Source organism: Brienomyrus brachyistius, chromosome 7 (assembly GCF_023856365.1).
Source record: "Brienomyrus brachyistius isolate T26 chromosome 7, BBRACH_0.4, whole genome shotgun sequence".
Taxonomy (NCBI): Eukaryota; Metazoa; Chordata; class Actinopteri; order Osteoglossiformes; family Mormyridae; genus Brienomyrus; species Brienomyrus brachyistius.
The window spans coordinates 8,635,726-8,657,120 of NC_064539.1; the positions used below are offsets into that span (position 1 = coordinate 8,635,726).

Below are 21,395 nucleotides of genomic sequence, written 5' to 3' on the forward strand. Positions count from 1 at the left end.
GAGAAGAGACCAGGGCGCACACTCTAGTCAGCGCGCCTGAGGTCTCGATGCGTCCTGGCAGGACGTGTAGACTTTAAAGGGGTCGCTGGGCCGTGAGGGTCAGAGACAGCAGACAGGGCCGCTCAGCTGGTCACGGAGACAGATGTTAAGCTCGAGGAGGAGAATGTGAGCGACTCAAATCAGGGCTGGGGTTTGGCGGGGGGGTCGGGGCAAAGGCGTTCAATTGCAGTGGTGCCGCTGAGTGTGTCCTCTTCGAGTAAGCACTGTCCCTTTGGTCTCCAAACTTCTTCCTCCTTGCTTCAGCACTGCTCCAGTGGAATGCCCCCCTCCCCCCATGTCTTTGACAAACGTCCTTGACCAAATTGTATCCTGGGGAATGATAAGGTTCTATTAAATTTCTGATCAAGATCATTTACTGTTTCATTTCCCCGCCTTCTACGCACTTTTCCGGAAAGAGTCTTCGGCAGGGCGCTCACAAGCACGACTGAGCCGAGTATATTCTTATATTCTAAAAAGACACAAGGAACCGGAAGGCAGAGGGGTGCTGAGATGCGCTGGGATGTCAGAGAGATACCCGTGGCCAGTGCGTAGTGACATGCCGGACCCTGGCACAGCCGCGGATACCTGCATGTCTGGGTTAGCGCACATTGACTTGCGCTGGTTCTCTTCTCATGCCAGCATGTACTGAAAACTCTCCAGGTGGCTCTTCTGCACTACAACTTTAATTAAAGAGGATTAATTAAAAAAAAAAAAAAAAAAAACGTTTGATTTATTAAGTGTCTCTAGACAACCGTTAATTATTTACAGACTTTGAACCTTAATCTAACACGATGGTTTCTAATCCCATTTGGGGTAACGGCATGTGTCGTATCATACGCATAGAAATTTACCGTATTGAATCTCCACACACACAGCCAACTTTACTCAGATCGTTTGGATGATTTCATTTAGCTTGGCTGCTAATTTGCTCCAGAGCGGTCCGGCGTTGTTCCAAAAAATGTACAGTAAAGCTGTCAGATGCCGGGCTGGTGTATGGGTGGTAAAGCAGGTTTACGGATGGGATCAAGGATTTCAAAGGCTGGGCGATGCAGGTTAGATAGGCGATCACCATGGTAATGGCAACCAGTGAGGCTCCAACCCTGTTAGGAATAATGTCCCTACCTTACTTGTGAACTGCGTGATTAACTGAAAACTTTAGGATGGAATATTATAGCAATACAACACGTATGTTTTTAAAGTGCTATTTGCCTCAATTGTACGTTGCGTCAGACAAAAGCATCTACTAAATGCTAAGGTGAATCGTATCTCTTTATTTTCTCCTTTGTGAAATTCTCTCTCTTTGTATGTTACCTGCCTGCTCCCTACAAGATAATGATGAACTGGAGGCTACCCTGGAAAGGAAGGCCTGCAAGGCTACACAACACCATGGGTGAGATGCCTCGCGCCTGCGGGTTGTGGGTTTGAATCCCCCTTCACCCAGTTTGTATGTTCTCACTGTGTTGCATTGGCTCTAAATTGCCCATAGAGTGTGAGTGTGTTCAAGTTTTAAGATTATTATTGCAATTTATTAGACCTATTTTTTACTGTATATTATAATATTATTAAGCTCATCTTTTAATATTGTTAAAAGCTTCTTACCTAATGGATCAGGTATAACAAACAGAAGCTAAGAGTTATGTGCACAGCGTAGGCTAACAGTCATTACTGCCGCATTTGGTTCACTGCTGATATCAGGGGTTGCAAATATTTTAGCAATTGATCTCTTTTGTACTGATATGCCACTTGCTTCATTTAGACATTCAACAAGAAAGTTCTATAAAGACAAATAGATATAAAATTTATTTTTAAGTGTCACTTGTTTAATTGCTAAATTGATCAGAGTGAACTTGGTATCTGAAACATATTAAGGTCAACGTGTAATATCAAAGTAAATTTTTTAATCAGTGGCTTTGCTGTGTGCACGCGAAAGGTTGCTGTCATGCCGTCGTGCGGATGTCAGGTTCTGGTCTTACCTATTGATTGGTTTATTATTAGGTGGGGAGAGGAGTCTCATGGAAAAGCCAGAGCCATAAAGAGCTCGGCGATGGAGCAAAGATATAAGAAAGATGGGAGAAATTGTACTGACAGCCCTGAAGGATGATAAGGGCGGAGGAGGAGTGGGGAAGTTTCAGGATTCATTCACAGCTATTGATTTATTGAACTGTAATCTGCTGCAAATCCATCTTTCGCGGACATCTTAAAACAATGATTAAATTGATCGTATTGATTGAATCTTGTGTCTTAAGTGTTTAAGACTGTAAGCCGGGGAAGTGATTCGACAAGATATATACGCTAAACGAGGCAAATGATAATTGGTCTAACAACAATAAGTCTAACGTAATTAAATAGTAATCTTTATAATGCAGCATTGTTTGTTGGGCATTTCATTAATATTTAGACAAATGGCGATTAAATTTCCTTAATTAATCGGCTACATCATTGAAGATACAGTTTTATGAAAGCCACACTAAAATGTCTTCACTTCAGGAGAGCTCAGGCCCCCTAAAGAGAGAGCATATGGTTTAGGAAATATACCCAAAAACAGATGTGTAAGATAAGTTTAACTAAACTGACTCATGGAGAAGTTCCTGAATTAGCGAAGTGGTAAATTCAGAAGGTGGTGCAGGTAAAGTGTTAATGCAGAATGTTAAAGGTTAACGCTGAAAAGCAAAAGCTGAGTGGAAAACTGGAAATATTGCTTTTCGCAAGGAACCAAAATGTGAGTAAAGGGAAATGTTCTTTTGTATCCATGTAGGAGTGGGGCGTTTCGAATATGGAGACTAATGGTGTTCATTGCCTGCAGGTTTGGTTGAAGCTGTTAACCAGGCAAACGATTACATGCAGCTTCCTAAGACATGCTTATGATAGTGATATATAGTCTTGACCCGGTCATGCAAGCTGGGTGTTTTAGCTGCTGCCATGCAGTTTGACTGCCTTTCTGACGGATACCGGAGCAGGCTTTGAAGCGCCAGTCTTCAGGACATGCTTCGTGTTTTATGTTTTCATATCTAGAAAGAAAAAAAGAACTACAAGCCATGTTAGTCATGAAAAAAGCCCACATGCGTACCGCTGTCCTTAAAAACGCCGACCTGCGCGCACATCTGTCTGACTCCTACCCAGAGGGGGATTCAAACCCACACTCTTATTTATTTACTTAGCAAATTTTCCTTTCAGGTGTCTTTATCTCAGGCTAGTGGCCCAGCTTACGTTTGTAGACAGTACTTCATTATGACTGAGGATTTTTAAGGCATTAAGGGTCTTTATTAAGCACAGCAAAGGGGCTGAAATGGGACAAGTTTAAACTTTTTAACACCCCCCCCCCCCACACACACACACACACAACTTACCGTTTTCCCTGATTACACCCCGACTCCCAAGAGTCCTGGTTGAACCTTCTCTGCCACTTCTCTCCTTGTCTTCTCCACTCATCCGTGGTAGACAGAACCTTGAAGTTGAGCCTGAAACTTTCGAGATGATACAAGCTGCAGGAAGAATGGACGTGTCAATCAAATTATGACATTCAGTCATTCCAAGAGTAATTGACTTCATGGGTTATTTCATTCCTTTCCTGTCTTTCAACAAAATAACTTCAGATTTCAAAAAAAAAAGTACCAATGAGTGCACTTGAGACTCCCAGTGAAGCAGTGCAGGGGAACCACGGGAACGGGTGATGTGTAGGATAAGTGATTCACCTTTCGATGGGCGAGTACTGTCAGCCTTGCCCTGAAACGACAGCTTCACTGTTGCTTTTCCCAGCACGCTTCATTTAACATACAGTACAAACATATCTGTGCTTAGCTTTTTCCCCTTCCAGCTGTATTGCTCGCCGATTGCGCAATTTCTTTTAGACGCTACCATAAAATTAGCATTCATACCATTACATTCAATTGTCGACGTCAGCACTGATAATGTTTGATGTGGTGTATTTCAAAATCATTGCGGACATGACAGGATTTTTCTTTTTGAGGCCTGTCTCTGTAAAACACCTGCAGTGGGAAATGTCAGAAAAAGGACACCGTAATTAATTCTAATTATTTGCTAATTAATTCACTGGGCATGTGTATAACATTTTGTCAGAGTTAAATTAGCTTGAGATAGTCAGTTATGAAATGAAAGGCACTAATCATAATTGTTTTTATTTATACACGGTGGGCATCAAAGCAGGCGGCTCTCCTCGTATGGTGATGCAGAATCACGGTGAGCGTTTTCGCAAGGCTTTGGGATGGCGTGCGTAGAAGACACGGTTTGCATTCTGACTGGTGAAATCCATGCTCTGTTCTCAGACGGGCCAGGCTGGGAGAATCCTAATTGTGCTGTCCAGGGCCCGGAAATCCAGCCTAAAGATTCCCTAGACGATAAGCTCAGTCTATTGGGCTTCCCAGGAATCTGCTTGGAGCCAAACTCAGCTTTTATTAAAATATTAAATACATGTTGCCTTTGGACATTTTGAATGGTTTTCCTGGATAGTGATTCCATTGGATAGATGAAATAAGGGCAGGATGACATAGCGCCACCTGTCTAAACAGGGAGGGATTACCGTGTCTGTCTGGCTGAGCTACTAACTAGCTGCAACCCCCCCCGAATCCACATCTTTCAATGCATGGAACTATCACACAAATATAAACATTTCATATTGTATTCTGTAGTAGCAATTGTAATAGTGCTTTGTTGATCCCAAAGGAAATTCCAAAAAGTTAGAGCGGTTCACATAAAAAGTGACATCGCTGTAAATATGCAAAAGACATCGGACATGATTCTGTATCTCCTTCTCCTATCATGTTTCTTTATATATGCTTAGTATCTTGGGTAAACCAAAATCTTTTTGATTTGTCAGGTCTTTCGATTTCCCTGTCTTGCCGCCATAATGAAGCAGGCAAACATGTCCATGAAGACTTTCTCTTGCATTGACATTTTTTTTGTCTGGCTATGCTTCTTGTACGCCTCTTCCATTATTTTTTTTTTAACATTTGGGCTTGATGATCATAGTCTCTTCCCTGTTGGTCAGTCATTGACTGGAGGATTCCAGGACGAGGCTGAAGCCTTGCAGCTTGTCTCAATTCTTGGAGGTTTTGGAGCAGGAATGATAGGATCTACAGCGTACCCTGGACTGGTACCCTGGGCAGAGACCCATCCTTCCAGCTTGCGTTCCCTTGACCTCGGCAGCTCATCTCCTAGTGGTTCGGGATAATGGCCGGAACGTTCCAAAACCCCTGCGACAGGGTCACTGTTGGTAGGGATTTTCAGAGAGCCGGCTGAGGTCAGGTCATTCCCAGCTTCCCGTCTAAATTCCGGCCTCCTGACCTGTCGTCTGCTTAGCGCCCTAATTAAATTACACTCGTAATCACTCTGACAGATAAAGAAAATATTGTCGTAAACTTTTCCCCTTTGACGTCGCGCAAGTTACACAACAAGGCTAATTGCCTCGTTTCAAGGTTCTCTGCATAAAAATCTATAATAACACAAAGTTAGTAACTGGAGTGTAAACATTTTTTCAGACGCTGATATTTCATACATACATAGACATTTAAAATGAGCATGTTTAATGACAATTAAAGTGAATAAAGTGTAAACATGCAGTCTAAAAAAATTTTTACTTGACAAAAATGAACCAAAATGGACAACATTAATTCCTCAACCATTTTCACGTACTTTTAGCCAGCGGCGAGGAAGATTTACACATGTTTTAAATGAAATTAGCTTTTCCAGAACTGACGTGGAGAGCTAAACTGTGTACATGTCAATGATAAAAACACAGTAATATTAGCAATAATCTCCTGGGTTTAATCACATTGTCTCTGATCAGTTTGGAAAACGGAGGCTTCTCTGGGGACCTGCATGGCTGACATTGGCGGACTTTATTTGCGCTTCACACGGACTGTGAGGTTGCGAAGAAACTTAAGGACAGAGACAGAGCGATAAGCCCCACGGGCGCGCTAAGGATATCCACTCAGCCCCCGAGAATGTGACGGAGTCCGGCTCCGTTGGCATGGTGACGGAATGGCTGAGAGAACTATCTTCTTGAGAACTCAGAATGGCCACCAGCTGTTCCAGCGTGCAGGAAGCAAAGCGATGTGACTGGACCCTGGAATTTATTGACACTGTGTCTGATTCCTGCACAGCTGGCATGGGACTGGTTATTAAACTTCTGGCCAATGAAGCGCACAAGAGCAAACTGGGGCATTTATACGGCTGCATATTCCAGTAAAGACCTGCAATGCTGGGGAACTGAACTGAGCTTGTAGTCGTCGGGTTATAAGACCATTCCTATACATCTATATTCACGGTTGGTTGTAAGATTATGTTCTTCCTCACAGTTGATGATACTTGTTCTTCTCCTTTAGCCCATTTTCACTATTAAGCTTCTGAGTCACAAAGTCTTTGCGGCTGTATACTGTTTGACCTTTAGGGTTTTGAAATGCTGCCCTCTATGGTTCAGGAGGGTTACTGTTGCCGTGTTGGTAATAGTTAAAGGTTTATAAAGCAGATAAAAATGATCCAGTCCATGGGAAGTGACCGGGCTGTTTTTGCCATAACCCTTGCTATGGGTGTCGCCGCCATTAAATCAGAGATTATCTCCCTCATATTTCATAATTATTCGTTTGGACCCCCCCCCACCAGCACCACCATCTCCCAGGTCCCTCTCCTTCCGGGAGTCCCCAGCAATTGTCCTTGCATAGCAGAGGTCGGGAAAAATCAAAGTTTTTCATTTCGCCCCCAGCCTTTCATCTTCCTACCACAGACATCTACTGGGTGCTAATTAGACGTGACTCAGTGGGGGCGAGCAGTGGCCGGACTGGCTCTTAACCCCTCGTAAAACATCAGAGGCCTCCCCCAGGACGCCCCACCCTCTCAGGTGGGTAACACGCGGACCCTGGCCTGACTGGGCATCTGCTCCTCTTTCTTCATGTGCCGTTTGCTGTGGTTTGCTTCCTGGATGTGACTGTACGCCATTGCTGCTGTTGATGTAGTTGCATACATGTTAATGTTCAGTTCATGGTGCTTGAGATGTGTACATTCAAGGCTCTTATGTATCATTATATTCAAACCAAATAATCTGGTAATCAGAGGAAGACTCAGGCTTCTATATCCATCCATTCTTCTTTCCTTCCTTCCTTGTGTCCATCCAATTTTTATACCTGTTCAGGGTCGCAGAGGGGTCCAGAGCCAGTCCTGGACACTACAGGTGCAAAGCAGGGATCAACCCAGGATGGGACACCGACCCACTGCAGGCTTTTAACCCAGTTTACGTAAAATTAAATTTAACTTTCATTCTACGAAAAGAAAATGATGCAAATCAGACAATGATTCTAATAGTTCTTGAGGGGTCATTTAAAGGAAAATGCTGGAAACACTCAGGCTGTGGGATCCTAGTCACCCCCACTTGTGCCTGACATCTTCCGGATCTTACCGACTGGACACCCTCACAGCCTCAGTCAGGCTCATACTGCCATGCCGAGCTTCTCTCATATGGATATCAGAGTCTCTACTTTTGCAGGCCCCAGGTATTACCAGCACATCTCTGCTTCATGGAACATAACAACGTTACCTCGCATTCAGCAAGATCGTGAGACTATAAGAAGCTCGAAAAGTGGGCAGATTCAAAACCTATAGGTTCTGTGACTCCTGTGGTAAAATGTAAGCATATGGTGGTGCTTTCACTGCTGTCTCCCCCCCCCCCCCCCCCCCCCCCCCCACCGTTCGTCACACTCCTTAAGCCTTGTGGTGCTGAGCTCATAACTGTGCTCTGAAACGCTTCCGGAGCCAAAACCCAGGCAGAAGAACGAGTCTCAGCTTCTTTCAAATGAAACACTTCAACAAGTCCGTCTTTCCCTGGCACTGCCGGCTGCTCTCGATAACAGAGCCACCGAAAACGTTAATGAAAAAAGCAGAAAGAGGCCAAATACGTGTTATGGATCAGAACCATTACAGCATTAGAGCCGCAAAGCTCTCAACTGGAACCCCAGGCTGCTTCGTAAAATTCCAGAACTGGATCATGAACTTTGAACTGACAGAAAGTTTGAAAGTTTGAACTTTTATTCATCCTCCTTATAAGTGTGACATCATAGCCACACAATGAGGTGTGTGGTAGACGCAACTTCGGAAACCCAGAATTTAACTTAAACCAGAGAAAGGACGCTTCAACAGCATTGAAGATCACATTTGAAGGATTGTAGCATAAAGAACCCTTGTAAGACAACTGTAGACATGAAACAAACACTCCAAAGGTACAGGTAGAAATCCCACCTGGATGCTCCCGCAGACTCACTAATTTTAAAGGGGGAGGGGGGGTCATTATGTATTTTCTGAAAATGACCCTGGTGAGGCCTTCATGAAGACCTTCTGGGCACTTTGTCTGGCACCTTCTTCTCCCCGTCCTTCTTTCTGATACCAAATCGATGCCCCCCCCCCGCCCCCCAACTCTCACTGACACACATGTGTGTATTCCCAAACCTGACAAGACTGCACGATGCCGTGCAACTCGATCTTATCGCCAACCCTGAATCCAATTCCCGGGGTCTTATAGTTTAATAAAAGTTGGTCTGGTGTGACCCCCCCCCCCCACCACATCTCCCTCCCTATCTCCCCCACACTGGCAATGCTGGAGGGGTAACTGGAACAACAAGCGTGGGATTCCTGCTGTCTTTGTCAGGGAATCGCAGACGCAGACCTGGGTTCACCGGGAAGCCAGCGGTCCTCTGATGAAAGGTCAGCTGTATGAAGCTGTAATCCACAGAAACTCCTGCCCCCCTTTTGTTTTCTCTTTGTCTTCCCCAGTCAAAGGTCAGATTGGAGACAGTGATCTGTGGGATGGACCGCTTTCGGTTGCGGAGATGTCCTCCTCGCCTCGCCTCCTTTGTTGTGCCCTCGTCTCCTCACTTTCTCAGAGCCCTCCCACCACACCAGCTTACTCTTACTGGAATTCCAGCCTTGTGTTCCTGGCGGCACATGGAGAGACACACTAACGCTGAGTCATAAGCTTGGGCCTCCCTCTTCACCATCGCAGTGGCGGAACCAGAAGCACCGACAGACAAAGCATCTCCAGTATTGGAAGCGTTACTCACAAAAGCAATCAATTACAGACAGGGGTGGAAAGTTGAGGTCCACAAATTACAAATCAGACCAAGGTTCTGTTTCACCCAACCAGTTAAGCATAAAGAGTCACAGAGACACAACCAGTTAAGCATAAAGAGTCACAGTCACAGAGGATTTAATTGGTTGGTTGAAACAAAACCTTTTGTTTCTGGCCCTGAACTTTCCACTTTTGTCTGCGATGGATTACTTTCGTGAGTGACATCCCCAACACTGAACACCTCCTAACCTGGCTTGAGGACTTTTTCAGGTAGCAATGGACACAAGACTGCAGTGACCCCTACGAGATGCCAGTGCGTCACTGGGCGACAGTGATTACAGCTTTAACCAAACGGCAAAACCCACTGTGTTTGTTATTCCACGGGCTGCATCAAGGCTCGTTAAGCTGAACTTGCTGTTTCCTACTGTGTATTCAGCACACGTGTTTAATGTTTTTGCTGGTTATATATTTATACTACATGGAAACTAGATTTTTCTTCTGAGCTTACAATATGTTTCATTAAATTTCATTAATGAGATTCTGTACAAAACTAAACGAGTGAAAAAACTGTAACATAGCAGCAGAATAGGTAAATTATATATAAAGTTTTAGTTTTAAATGGAAGCTGGATAAGCTTCACGATTCACCTGTTCCATATACCCTATTTCCATGCTCAAGGTGCCACTTTTCTGATAACATGAAGTCCGTCTCTTTGCAGAGTTGTTGTTTGGCCTGCAGGAAAACAGGATGCGGGGGTTCCCCCTGCTGGTCCAGTGCTGTAACAACTTTTCACAGTAGTTGACCAGAAAAAGGAGGTCACACCAGTGAACCTTTCATTACCTTTATAGCTCTGGATAGGATAGTCTTCCTTTAAAAACGCTGAGGAAAGCTACGCGCCCCCCCACCCCCCCAAGGCGGGGCCATCTTTGGGTGAATCCTCAGAATCTGCCCACCAACACTGAAATCATTGTCATCTTTTTGCTGTTCTTCATTCCTCTTCCTCCTCTGTCGCTTCTTACGGAACAGCTGAGCTGGATTCACCAACTTCAGGTACTAACCGCCATTAAGGTGTCAGGCTTACAGTGACCGAAGACAAGTGGCCACCGTTTAGACAGAGAGTGAAGCACAGAGCTGTGGCAGCTCATCATAACCAGAACCTATCAAGCACTGGCACTGGTCATACTCAGAACATCAAGAGAAAAATTCTATGGCTGCTATGGTAACTAGAAGCAGATATATACTTCTGCTTTCGGGTGACTGTGTAAAAATGTTGAGGTCGGTAAAGTGTAAAAGATCTCAGTTCATGCTCTCTGTTCACATGTATAAATAAATGTTAAGACGATAATTTTTTTGTAAATCATCACTGATATTTTATACAAGTGAAAATGTCCAAAACATCAAATCTGATTACATTTCAAACCCTTATCCCCCCTCTAAAAGTTACTTTCCTTCACAAAACGGGATTAAAGAAACAGATAAATAGGTTTTCTTAGCCAGCTCAATAAAAGCCAAGTTTCTGTTTCTACTGCCTTTACTTGTTAACAGTCCAATATTACGTTTTTCAGGGGATGTAATTTCAGTCACTGGGGGATCATTAAAAGGAGATGATATTAAATATCACCTGAGGGGGGCAGACAAGTGCGAGGCAGAGAAACAGGAGGTTTGTTTGTCAGTCAGTTCTGATTGATTCAATCCCCTGAGCTGTTGAAGTGGGGGGGGGGGGGGGGGGGGGAGGGTGGCTTGAATCCTGTAAATCTGCCGCTGAAACCTCTTGAAAAAAAAAGTGGGCAATTTTCTGTCATTTTGCTGCGGCCCCTGCTTGTGTCGGCCCAGTCACTCAGAGCCCCTTCATTACCGATAACGCGTCACGTGACCCTCTGACCTCTGTCTCCTCGACAGCTTCATAGCAGGCAGAGGGGCCGGACGGTTGTGTCTTTCGGGTTCAGGTGGATTGCAGCCGCGCTGTTTGGGCTCCGCGCTGTGAACGGGCCCTTTGTGTTCCGGCTGCTTGTCCTCTGGGCTCCGTTAAAAGGATCAGAAACAGAGTTAATGGTGCAGGAGCAGCCTAATCGGAGCCTGTCATTACCGCTCCAATATCAGCGGGGATGACAGAGCTATCAATAACAAAGGCACAGATGCAGTCGGCACCTTGCCTGGATCCGTGCCCCGTTGGGGGGTGGGCTGGGGGGGGCTTCTTCAGGGGCCTCTCTCCCTCTCTTCATGGGGAGCCAAAAATCACTCAAGCCTCTGCCAGCTTCGCCCATTACCTCAGCAATTTAGGTTAATTCCACCAGCAAAGGTAATGAGATCACTGAAAACAGAGCTGAAACGTAGTATTTATGAATCTTTTGATTTGTTTTCTCTTTCAAGAGCCATTTTTGCATTTCTTTGCGAGGAGAGGGGGTGGGAGTTAAAACTTTCACTCGAGGGTCATTTTTCTCATTTTAGGCTTTCGCACCGAAACCATTATTTTTTTGCCTGCTGAAAATTTAAGGACGCAACGAAAATGCGGTCAGCGAGCTTCTCTGCACGGCAGCATCTCCGAGCCTGGAGCTGCTGATGGCTCTCAGGGGGGCTGATTTATCCTTTCATGCCTGCATGATTTTAAATTTACAATTAGCCAGCTTGCTTTGGTCTTTTAGCCCCAAGGCAGGCATGTATATTTTGAAGAGTAAGCTGGACTGACATGTTCAGATGTACAGGCATACTGAGAAACACACACACACACACACGCACACACACACACACACACACGCACACCTGGCCAAAATGGACCTCTCTTTTCCAGCCGTGTCGATAAGCACATACCAGTGCTCGAACACCTGCATCTGGAAGCTACATATTCCATAAATCGAGCTATTTGTCCCACCGTGGACCCTCCGCCCCCACCCCCCGCTCGAAACCCAAGATCAGGTCATGACAGCCCAGGCGGGGGAGACTTAGAGACCTTCCTATTCATGATACATGAGCGACGGCCATCAGACATCAAACACAGGAAAATTAATTAAGTACTAAGACATGGTGCCCGTTAAAGTATTTCTAACTCTGTTCGAGTAACATATATATGCTTTGCATATGACCTTGGGCATGTGAATAGGGTATAAGGATTAGGTGAATCCTAAAACTTATCCTGCTCCTCTTTAGACAAAAGCCGGTCGAAAAAGAAGCCTTCTATTTTTTACACATACAGCTCTGGAAAAAATTAAGAGACCACAGCAAACGTTTCAGTTTCACTCATTTCTCAGTTTGCACACAAACTCCAGCCTGGCTCTTCCCTGCTTCTCACTGGCGAAGGGCTTCTTCCTTGCTTTATGGGTCTTCAGTGCTGCTTCTAGGAGCCTAACAGTGCTAATTGTCGTAACACTGCACTTCACACCACTTAATGTTTCCCGTTCTTTTTGAACGTCACTTGAAGTCATCCACCGATTCATGAAGCACTGCCGGATAAGTTGACGGCCATCTCTGGCGTTTGAAAGTCACTTCCATCATCTTCCTGGCTGGTTTCTGGTCGTTCCCAGTGTCTCCTGCTTCACCTTATACTCGTGTACTGCTGTCTCAGAAATGTCCAGCCTGGAAACAGCCTTTTGGCAACAGAAACAGTATTGTAACAAGGATTCAAAAATCAATATTTAAAAAAAAATATGGAGTGGTCTCTTAATTGTTTACAGAACTGAATACATTGTCATTTCCGTTTCCTGCTTTAGATTGTTTACTGTAGCCTTGTGTTCCGTGACCTCACTGCAGTGGACAACACAGTTTATGTGTGTGTGTGTATGTGTGTGTGTGTGTGTTGGTCCCTCTCTTCTTCTCATCTAGTCCACATACATAGCTACCCCTCCCCTTATGACCCATGTAACTTATAGACAGTGAACAGGCATTTTTAAATCTCTGTATTAATATTAATAGGAGGTACACCTGCTCGAACACAGCTGTGTGTGTGTGTGTGTGTGTGTGTGAGAGAGAGAGAGAGAGCGATCAGAACCCATCTTGAGGATCACATGCCACACTGACGCTTCCCAAGTGTCTTCTGTTGAACTTGCTGAATTGTGTGTTTGTTCTCACGTGTGGAGTAAGGGATGAAAAAACTGACTTGGACAAACTCATCGCTCTACTCAAACCCCCACCGCTGCACCGCCTCCAATCTCCGGATCGATGCAGTATACTGTATATATAACTACATTCAATTTATTTCTGCAGCACATGTAATGGAATCATCCAGACAGCAGCCTAGTCTTCTGGGGAGCAAAAGCAATATAATTTGAGCGCTTTCTGACAGCTGAGGAATTTCATAAAAGCCCATGTATATTTTATAAGCCTTACGAAGTGAGCAGAGTCCACTGCTGAATGAATCTGTCCTTTTCAGAGACGGATAACCCAGCCTGTGATTATACCACTCATTGTTTTAATTTTTACTTGAGTCTGTTTCACGTTTCCCTTTGCCACACAGAAAGACACTTAGCGTTGCCTTTGAACAGATTTGTGAAATAAATTGGTCCAATCAGTATTCATGGCAGTCAGTTTGGGAAGTGCTTTTGTCCAGTATCTATGGGGAAAAAAAAGACAAATGTTCTATTAGGCCTGTCGGTCTCTTTGCTCTTCTCTGCGGTCACTTGCTGCATTCAGCCTTCAGGTAGAACTTCCAGGCTTTCCTGCAAGAAATACTGCTGTTGTTTTCTATTTTTTGGATTTTAAATTAATCCCTTTATGATTATCCAATTACTGTCATGTTTAGCCAAAACACATTAGCAAAATCTAGTTCTTAACATCTCAACAGATGTTAAAAAAATAAAAAATAAATCAGTTCTCATTCCAGGTATTAAGTAGCTTTTATTTGTCTCCATCTGGCCACTGAAAGCTGATTCTCATTAAATATCCATTCATTCATTATCAATAGCTGCTTAGCTAGTAATGGTGATTTGGACTCTGTCCCGGGAAACACAGAACATAAGCGTAAGTCTTATGAGGAAAGGGAGCCCACCACAGGGCAATCGCACAGACACACACTAATTTATGGATAAATTCTCCCTGTAACAGGTAACACGGTGATTAGCCAGCAGATACCCCTGAGCAATTCACTTCACCTGAAATGCCCCAGGAAATATAAAGCTGTATAAATGGATTAAAAAATTCTTCTTTGGATAGAAGTTGCAGCTGAATGCAAATGCCAGTGTAAATAATTCGTTTCTTTGGACTGTCAGTGGAAACGCAAACAGACACGGCGATGACATGCCAACCGCTCGCACGGGAGCCGCACTGCAAGCTCCAGCTGCCGCTACCGCGTGCGCCGCTACCCTACGGCCACAGATACATCAATTTCATTCCGCAGACTTACACTGAAGGGAAACCCAGGACAATTTGCATAAAAACGTATAAAAGGGCAGATTCCGAAATTTATATTAAATTTACTGCTTAATAAATCTGTGACACAGTCAATACTTGTACATTCATTTCCATGTTTACCAGTTTTCTAGTTCCTCAAACTTCTCTCTTCAGTGACATTTGCAGTCAGGGCAGCGGAGACTTGCGATTGTGGCTCCGGGGGGAGGGGGGGTTTCTACCGCAGGGGCCCGCACCTGCTTTTGGAAAGGTGCGCGGATTTGGGCAGGGGGCTAGGAGAATCTGCCAAGTCACCTTGGATATAGGCAGCAGCAGGATCCCCCCTCCTTAGAGATCTTCTGGCTGTGATCAGCTCCCGGACTGCAGCTCCTGAACCTCCCCCCCACTCCCCCATCCCCGCACCTGCCTTGCTGACGATTCACCTGGAAAGAATGCCTGGTCAAGTGGGCAGAGCAGCCCAGAACAAAGCCCTACTTCAGGGAAGATTACAGCATCAACAGGAAGCCCTTTGATTAAGGGTCCGTCTGAAATTTTTATCAATACCACGATCGTAGCCCTGGGGCCAAGAAAACCATTTCTAATCACCCTGCTTTGGCTTCTGCTGTGCATGCGTGTGTGTGTGTGTACGTGTGCACGTGTGCATGTGTGTGTGCAGGTGTATCATTTCTGATTACTGCTGGGGATAGGGGAGCAACTTGTTTAACACGGAAGGCTGTTAGAAACACGAGCAGCGACAAAGGGACTCTCATTCTACTCCCGCTTATCACCCCTGGCCCCACGGAGCAGATTCTGCCCTCCAAGACTCCCATCCGAAAACTGCAAGAAGTGCTCAGCAGCGGCGAGGTTGTCTGCTGCAGCAGCGACATTCGGCTGGGAAGAGGACCCGTGGAAGACTTTAAATGACAGATTAAGAATTTATATAACTTTGAAATACAAATCACGTCATATATGATGATATATATCATTCTTAATTATATCACTGTATACACACACACACACACACACACACACACACACACACACACACACATTAATGTTCAAAATGAATCATGGGAACACTCTATAGTGTTTTGCAATTTTCTTTTTTCTTGGGTCCTTTCCTTGACTTGCTTCTGTGTGAAATTCCAAATGAAAACTGCCACACTCCACTTGCGGCACATTTCTGCATTTTCAGAACGATGCACAGAAACAAATCAGTATATAATATTATTATTAATATCATTAAACCACAACTAAGGGTTACTGAGGAGAGCTGTTCCTTTCCAAATGCACTGAATGGTACATTGCGTGTCCCATAGATCTACAGACCTTTACCAAGACAAGACTGATAGCGTCCTGCGCATGTAGACAGCACAGAATTAGATTAGAATGAACTCATTTAAATCGCTACATGATCTGTAAAAGAATGTAATTGTACTTAATTTCCTGATAGCTGTCTTTGTCGAATGGATTTTACAAATTTATTAACTCTATAAAACACTATAATAATTATAAATGTTTGACTAAGAAACACTGACTAAAACTCAGACGCAATAATACGAAGCCCGTTACATACTGTGGGTGTTTTTGCTCTTGCTTTCCAAAAGCAACCCTAGCAGCTATAATAATATAAATACCAGAACACCTTAAAGCAGTTGACGCAGCATGTAGAATTTTAAAATACTATCATCCGAATCCCCGCGGTCTTCTGCAACTATTCAGATTTGTTTTACGAAATCTGAACATGCGGCCGCTTTTCCATATCTGTCAGATACCTAGAAGACGCACAGTCACGGGATTTCCGATCTCTAAGTCTCTCTAGTCTTTAGCGCCACCTGGCGTCCAACTGCAATAATAAAATTGAAATAGAATTTATTTAATAAAATATATAACAACAGGGAGAGGCTTCAATTCCAGCGCAGTGATATAATTAAGAATTAAAATGTGTAGCTGAATTAAACTACGAAAGCTGTAAATACGAAAATTAAAATCACATATAATTAGAATAAATTTCTTCCTCCAGAAACTGGGCAGTGCGCACATGGAAATCTCCAACAGCGCTAATTGCATTCCGTTCAGTGCTTACTGGTTTTACCATCATTTTACTGTTTTACCGTGATTTTACTGGTGCGGCGTGATGACGTTCGGCGGCACACCAGAGTGCAAGCCTCACTGCGGCTACAGCGGTATCCAAGCGTCACATTGCGAGCACACTTTCTGTAACGGCGCCGCGCTCCTCGGGAACGCGCGCAAACGTCACAGCTTACGCGGGAGGGAGCGGCCGACGGTGCGGGCGATGCTGAATATGTCGAGAAGAGGGGAAAGGGCGAACACCGGCTTCAGATAAATGCCTCCGTTATTTACAGCGTTTATGGCAACTCCGCGTGTGCACATGCGCGTACTCGCTTGAATTGCTTTCAATTCGCACCTTTGCATTTATCAGCGTCGGTCTGTCGCTTTAAAATGAGCCGCTTCGTTGCTAGCTTGCTGGGTTACCTTGCGAAAGGTCTCTGCGTTTTCCTCTTTATGCCCGTCTAAGCTCAGCAAAGTGCCTTATGGACGTAGGATGCATGGGTGCTTCAGCCTCATAGTTTTTTTTGTTTTTTTTTTGCTTCATGCTTACAGATGAACATGAGACTTTTTATATGAAATGATGTCGGTACAGAAATGGAATGTCTTGCTTAATGATTACCTTATTAATTAAAATTTAGACGCCGTTGTTTCTCTTCAGACCAGCTTTCAATTATTAAGTCCGTGAAGAAAAAAACATAACACGTTAAGGTTTTTTTTCCTTCTTTTAGTATAAAGGGAAACCTTACAACATCACAGATTTTGGTGCAAACTTCAGTGAATGAATTTGCTTTTACTGCTTAACATTTTTCTTTCTTTAAATATCGCTATTAGTCTGACAATTTTCCGACTTTTTCAACCGAGGCACCACTGTTATGGCGTCCGAACCGAACTCATTCCATGTGGACTTTCCAGACTTTTCCAGCAACGTCCTGAAGAGGCTGAACCAGCAAAGGCAGTTAGGCCAGCTGTGTGACATCACTGTGGTGCTCCAGGGCCAGCAGTACCGGGCCCACAGAGCTGTGTTAGCGGCCAGCTCCTCTTACTTCTGCGATCAGGTACTGCTGAAGAACAGCCAGCAGGTGGTGCTCCCGGACGTGATGCAGGCGCGCGTGTTCGAGAGCCTTCTGCAGTCCTGCTACACGGGGGTCCTCCAGCTGCCCGCGGGCGAGGTGGTGGGCTTCCTAACAGCTGCTAGCTTCCTGCAGATGTGGCACGTGGTGGGCAAGTGCACCGAACTCCTAGGTGGGGGTCCGGCCAAGCTCTGCCTGAGTCCGACGCTCGGCCACTCATTCCTAGGTGGAGGTAGTGGGTATGACAGCCCTATAGAGGATCTGGACGGAGAGGACTTTGGCAGGGTGGTGGAGTACGTGGACGGAGAGGTGGAGCGGGTAATGGTCAGTAGCTGCTCACCAAAGGTACCGGAGGCTGGAAGCCAGGCTAAGGGCTCTGCGTCGTCAGCACAGGAGTGCCTGAGCAGAGGGAGAATCAGCCATCTTGGCAACTCACTGGGCAATCAGCAAGCCAGAGCTGTGGATGCACAGCCTGGGGGGGGGGAGCACGAGGAAACAGGGGATGGTGGGGGTCTTCAGGATGCCAGGTTGCATGAAGGTGCCGGAAAGGAGAAGTTTGAGCTGTGTGCAATCCAACCTGCTGATAACAACACTGAGGTGAACCTGGAAGATGAACTGGAGAGGAATCTAAATGGGGGGCAGCCATACAAATCACCCCCGGACTGCTTCAAGGCCTCAGTGAATGCCAACTCAACCGACACCGCCGAAGACTACCCAGATTCTCAAGGGCAGGAGCTGGGAATGACTGCAGGTGTTGGAGATCAGCGAGATGGTCCCCTAGCGTCTCCCACTGGTCTCCAGAAGGAAATCACAAGCTCCACCACAGTGTTGCCCAGACGTGACAGAGGCTCCTCCCACAGCAGCCTGCAGGAGCACAAGGAGCCCCGCCCAGCGCTGAGACCCTACGCCTGTGCCATCTGCGGTAGGGTGTTCAGGCTGAAGCGCCACCTGCTGGCTCATGTGAGGGTCCACGTGGACGTGACACCCCACAAGTGCCACGTCTGTGGGGAGCGGTTCAGGTCGAAGGACCGCTTCGGCCGCCATCTGTCGTTCTGTGTCAGGGCTCGCCGAGCCAGGCAAACAGGCACGCCTCTCCGATCCACCGATCCGGCCCCCAATGCCACTATCGGACTGTGATTACAACCAGTTAACCTCTGAGACAGCACTTTTACCCAGGTGGAGGTGCTTTTTCGACACACACACCCCTAACTCTCAAATGCAGACACAGCGGCTTCACGGGGGGCGAAACCACATGACGTTCCGGCATTTTGATCTCGCATGCGTTGAGATTTCCTTTGAACACTATATTCTGTTTTCTGGCATTTTTTCGTGCTGTTAAACAAGTTGTATTTCTGTGAAAGGAATGCATGTTTGGTTCGTGTTATGCTTTTCATTGATGTTGTTAAGATTTATGTAAAGGGGAAACTGGAGATGTGGAGTGGGGAGATGCTTTTGACTCTCAGGTGAATTGTCTTATTGGGCTTTTTCGCGAATCAGATTCTTACAGAACAATAATGTTTGATTAGCAGGCCATCAGCTCAACTTGTTGCAGGGACTTTTATTTTAAAGGAGACGTTCGTGACTCTTGTAAATCCAGCTTGCATCACACTGACGGATATCTTCATACGGGTATATTGGTTTTATTTGTCTCGGATCGATTCAATACAATCACTAACGCAGCATAAATGTTAGGGAGGATTGGGGCCTCGAATCCTGGACTGAGAGTGGATGTTTGACACTGTCACTAACTGCCTGGATTATCCCAATGTAAATTGGGTTAGCCCGGCTTTGTGACTGTCAGTGCACAATATTCCAAACCCATGTGGTTTACAAACCCTCTTTTCTCACGTTACTACCTTGTGAGGCCAGCATCAACTGCGTTGTTAGCCTGAATTACCTACTTCACAGAAATGGTAGCTTATTGTAATGAAATGGTAACACAGTGAGATGTTTAAGTATTTTATAGAACTATTTCAGAAGCTAATTGATGTTTAACATGCAGGGAAAACTCCAGTACTGCTTAGAGTACTGAACGTATTACATTCTAACTGTATATTCTGAAAAGTTTTGTATTAACGTGATTTAATTTTATGTTATTGCCATCCCTGTCGCGATGTGAAGTCAACGTGCCCAAGGTATCTACAGTGAGAAACCGGTTCAGCAAATCCAGGCAGTGGTTTTAATAATGGTCCCAGTTCAGCACTTGCCTGTTTCATAATAAGAATATGGGTACAGACTTATGCAAACGTGCCGGTGTTTTAATAAACACCCGTTTATCCCATTGAATGTTTAAGCTGGGTTTCCACTCTTATGTGGAACAGCTCTTTGGATGGGCAATATATCAGGAAACGTTTTGATTTCTGCAGTTGTAATGTCAAGAGTTGACCTGTTGGTGGTGCTGCGGTTTTTGAAACACCAAGTTAGAAGTTCTTTTTAAAGTCTCCTTTTTTTCCTGACAAAGCAGAACTGTGGCTTTCCATGGTGCAGAGTGATTGACAATCATCTGGGGGTAAAGTAACTTTTGGATGTGTTCCTCTGGACATATTTAGCCGCTCTCGATTTTCAATGTTTGTTCTCCAGAAATCTGAACATAGGTGTTATGTGTCAGATACTCAGGCGTGCCAGTCTGACGACAGAGCACTTGGCAAGTGGAGAGGAGGTTGATTCATGTGTAGTTGATAGAAATATGGACTGGTGCTATTATTTTATTATTATTTTATCAATACTGTACCGTACAGTGTCTGAGTTACTGGTGTATTTAACATTTACCGGGAAATACTGATGCATCTAGGTGTTCAGGTTAATGTGACATAGCTTTTCACATCGTACAAAATGCATAGACGAAGCGGATTCTTTTAACCTAATTCTGTTACTGTATAATTTAAATTTAGCCTGAGTTTCTTGTAAATCGACACTTTAGGACATGTTAATCTTCTAGAGTTTTTCTGTGGTAAAAAAAGTACTGAAATATACGGGAGGGTTGTTTTGGAAGAACATGGCCCAGGACATTTCAGCTAAATCACCGACAGGTAATTACAGGACTACCTCAATATTTATCAAACACCCCATACTGTTTAAAGGGGATTTTTAAAAGGAGTTATTAGGTTCATGGACGGACGCACTCAGCATATCTGGCTGTAAGCTTTTACTTCTTATAGAAGAACATTGTCCACACCTGATGTAAATTATTTTCAGAAATAAATGCAATTGTGTCACTTCCATTTGAGTTGCCTTGCCCTATGGATTTTGATGCTATCGGCAGTTTTAACATAATATGTTAATGATATTCAAGCGTAATTTGGGAAAATGTAATGTATCATTCACATGAAGACTATTTTCACAGTAAGGAAGACAGTTGTCAGTGCAATGGGCCTGCCCCAGATTACTAGAACATCTACCAGACCCTCAGAGCTAAGGCCCTGTCCAGCATACCCCGGAAACACGCTCCCTTAAACACGATCTTTTAGCAGAAATACTTTTGCATATATTGCACTAATTATATATTGTTTAACCAGCAGGGGACGCCAGTGTCTAGTCCTCTACTTAACCAGCTTGCCGCAGGCTAATAGGCGGAAAACGCCATAAATAAGGCTACCAATTAGAAGAATGTAAAAAGTTAATGTTAATTTCACAGTACAGGTCACTTAATAAACCGGCGTAAATTAATAAAAAACAACTAACAATCAATTTGACTGTTGTTGAAAGCATTTTTATATTTATTTCACGTGAATAGCTACGACTGCAGCTCCGAGGAACAAATCGCTGACATCGGTGCGTCCCTGATCCATTTTGATAAATCAGTTACATATTAATAAATCAAGAGCTAA

General features: G+C 44.6%; 1 protein-coding gene across 1 annotated transcript; it reads left to right on the top strand.

The window, feature by feature from the left end:
* The first annotated feature begins 16,621 nt into the window (after window positions 1–16,621).
* On the top strand, window positions 16,622–20,789 carry LOC125746208 (zinc finger and BTB domain-containing protein 43-like). The gene has a single exon (XM_049019947.1). The coding sequence runs from the start codon at window positions 17,371–17,373 to the stop codon at window positions 18,703–18,705; it is 1,335 nt and encodes a 444-aa protein (XP_048875904.1). The 5' UTR covers window positions 16,622–17,370; the 3' UTR covers window positions 18,706–20,789.
* The last annotated feature ends 606 nt before the right edge of the window (window positions 20,790–21,395 follow it).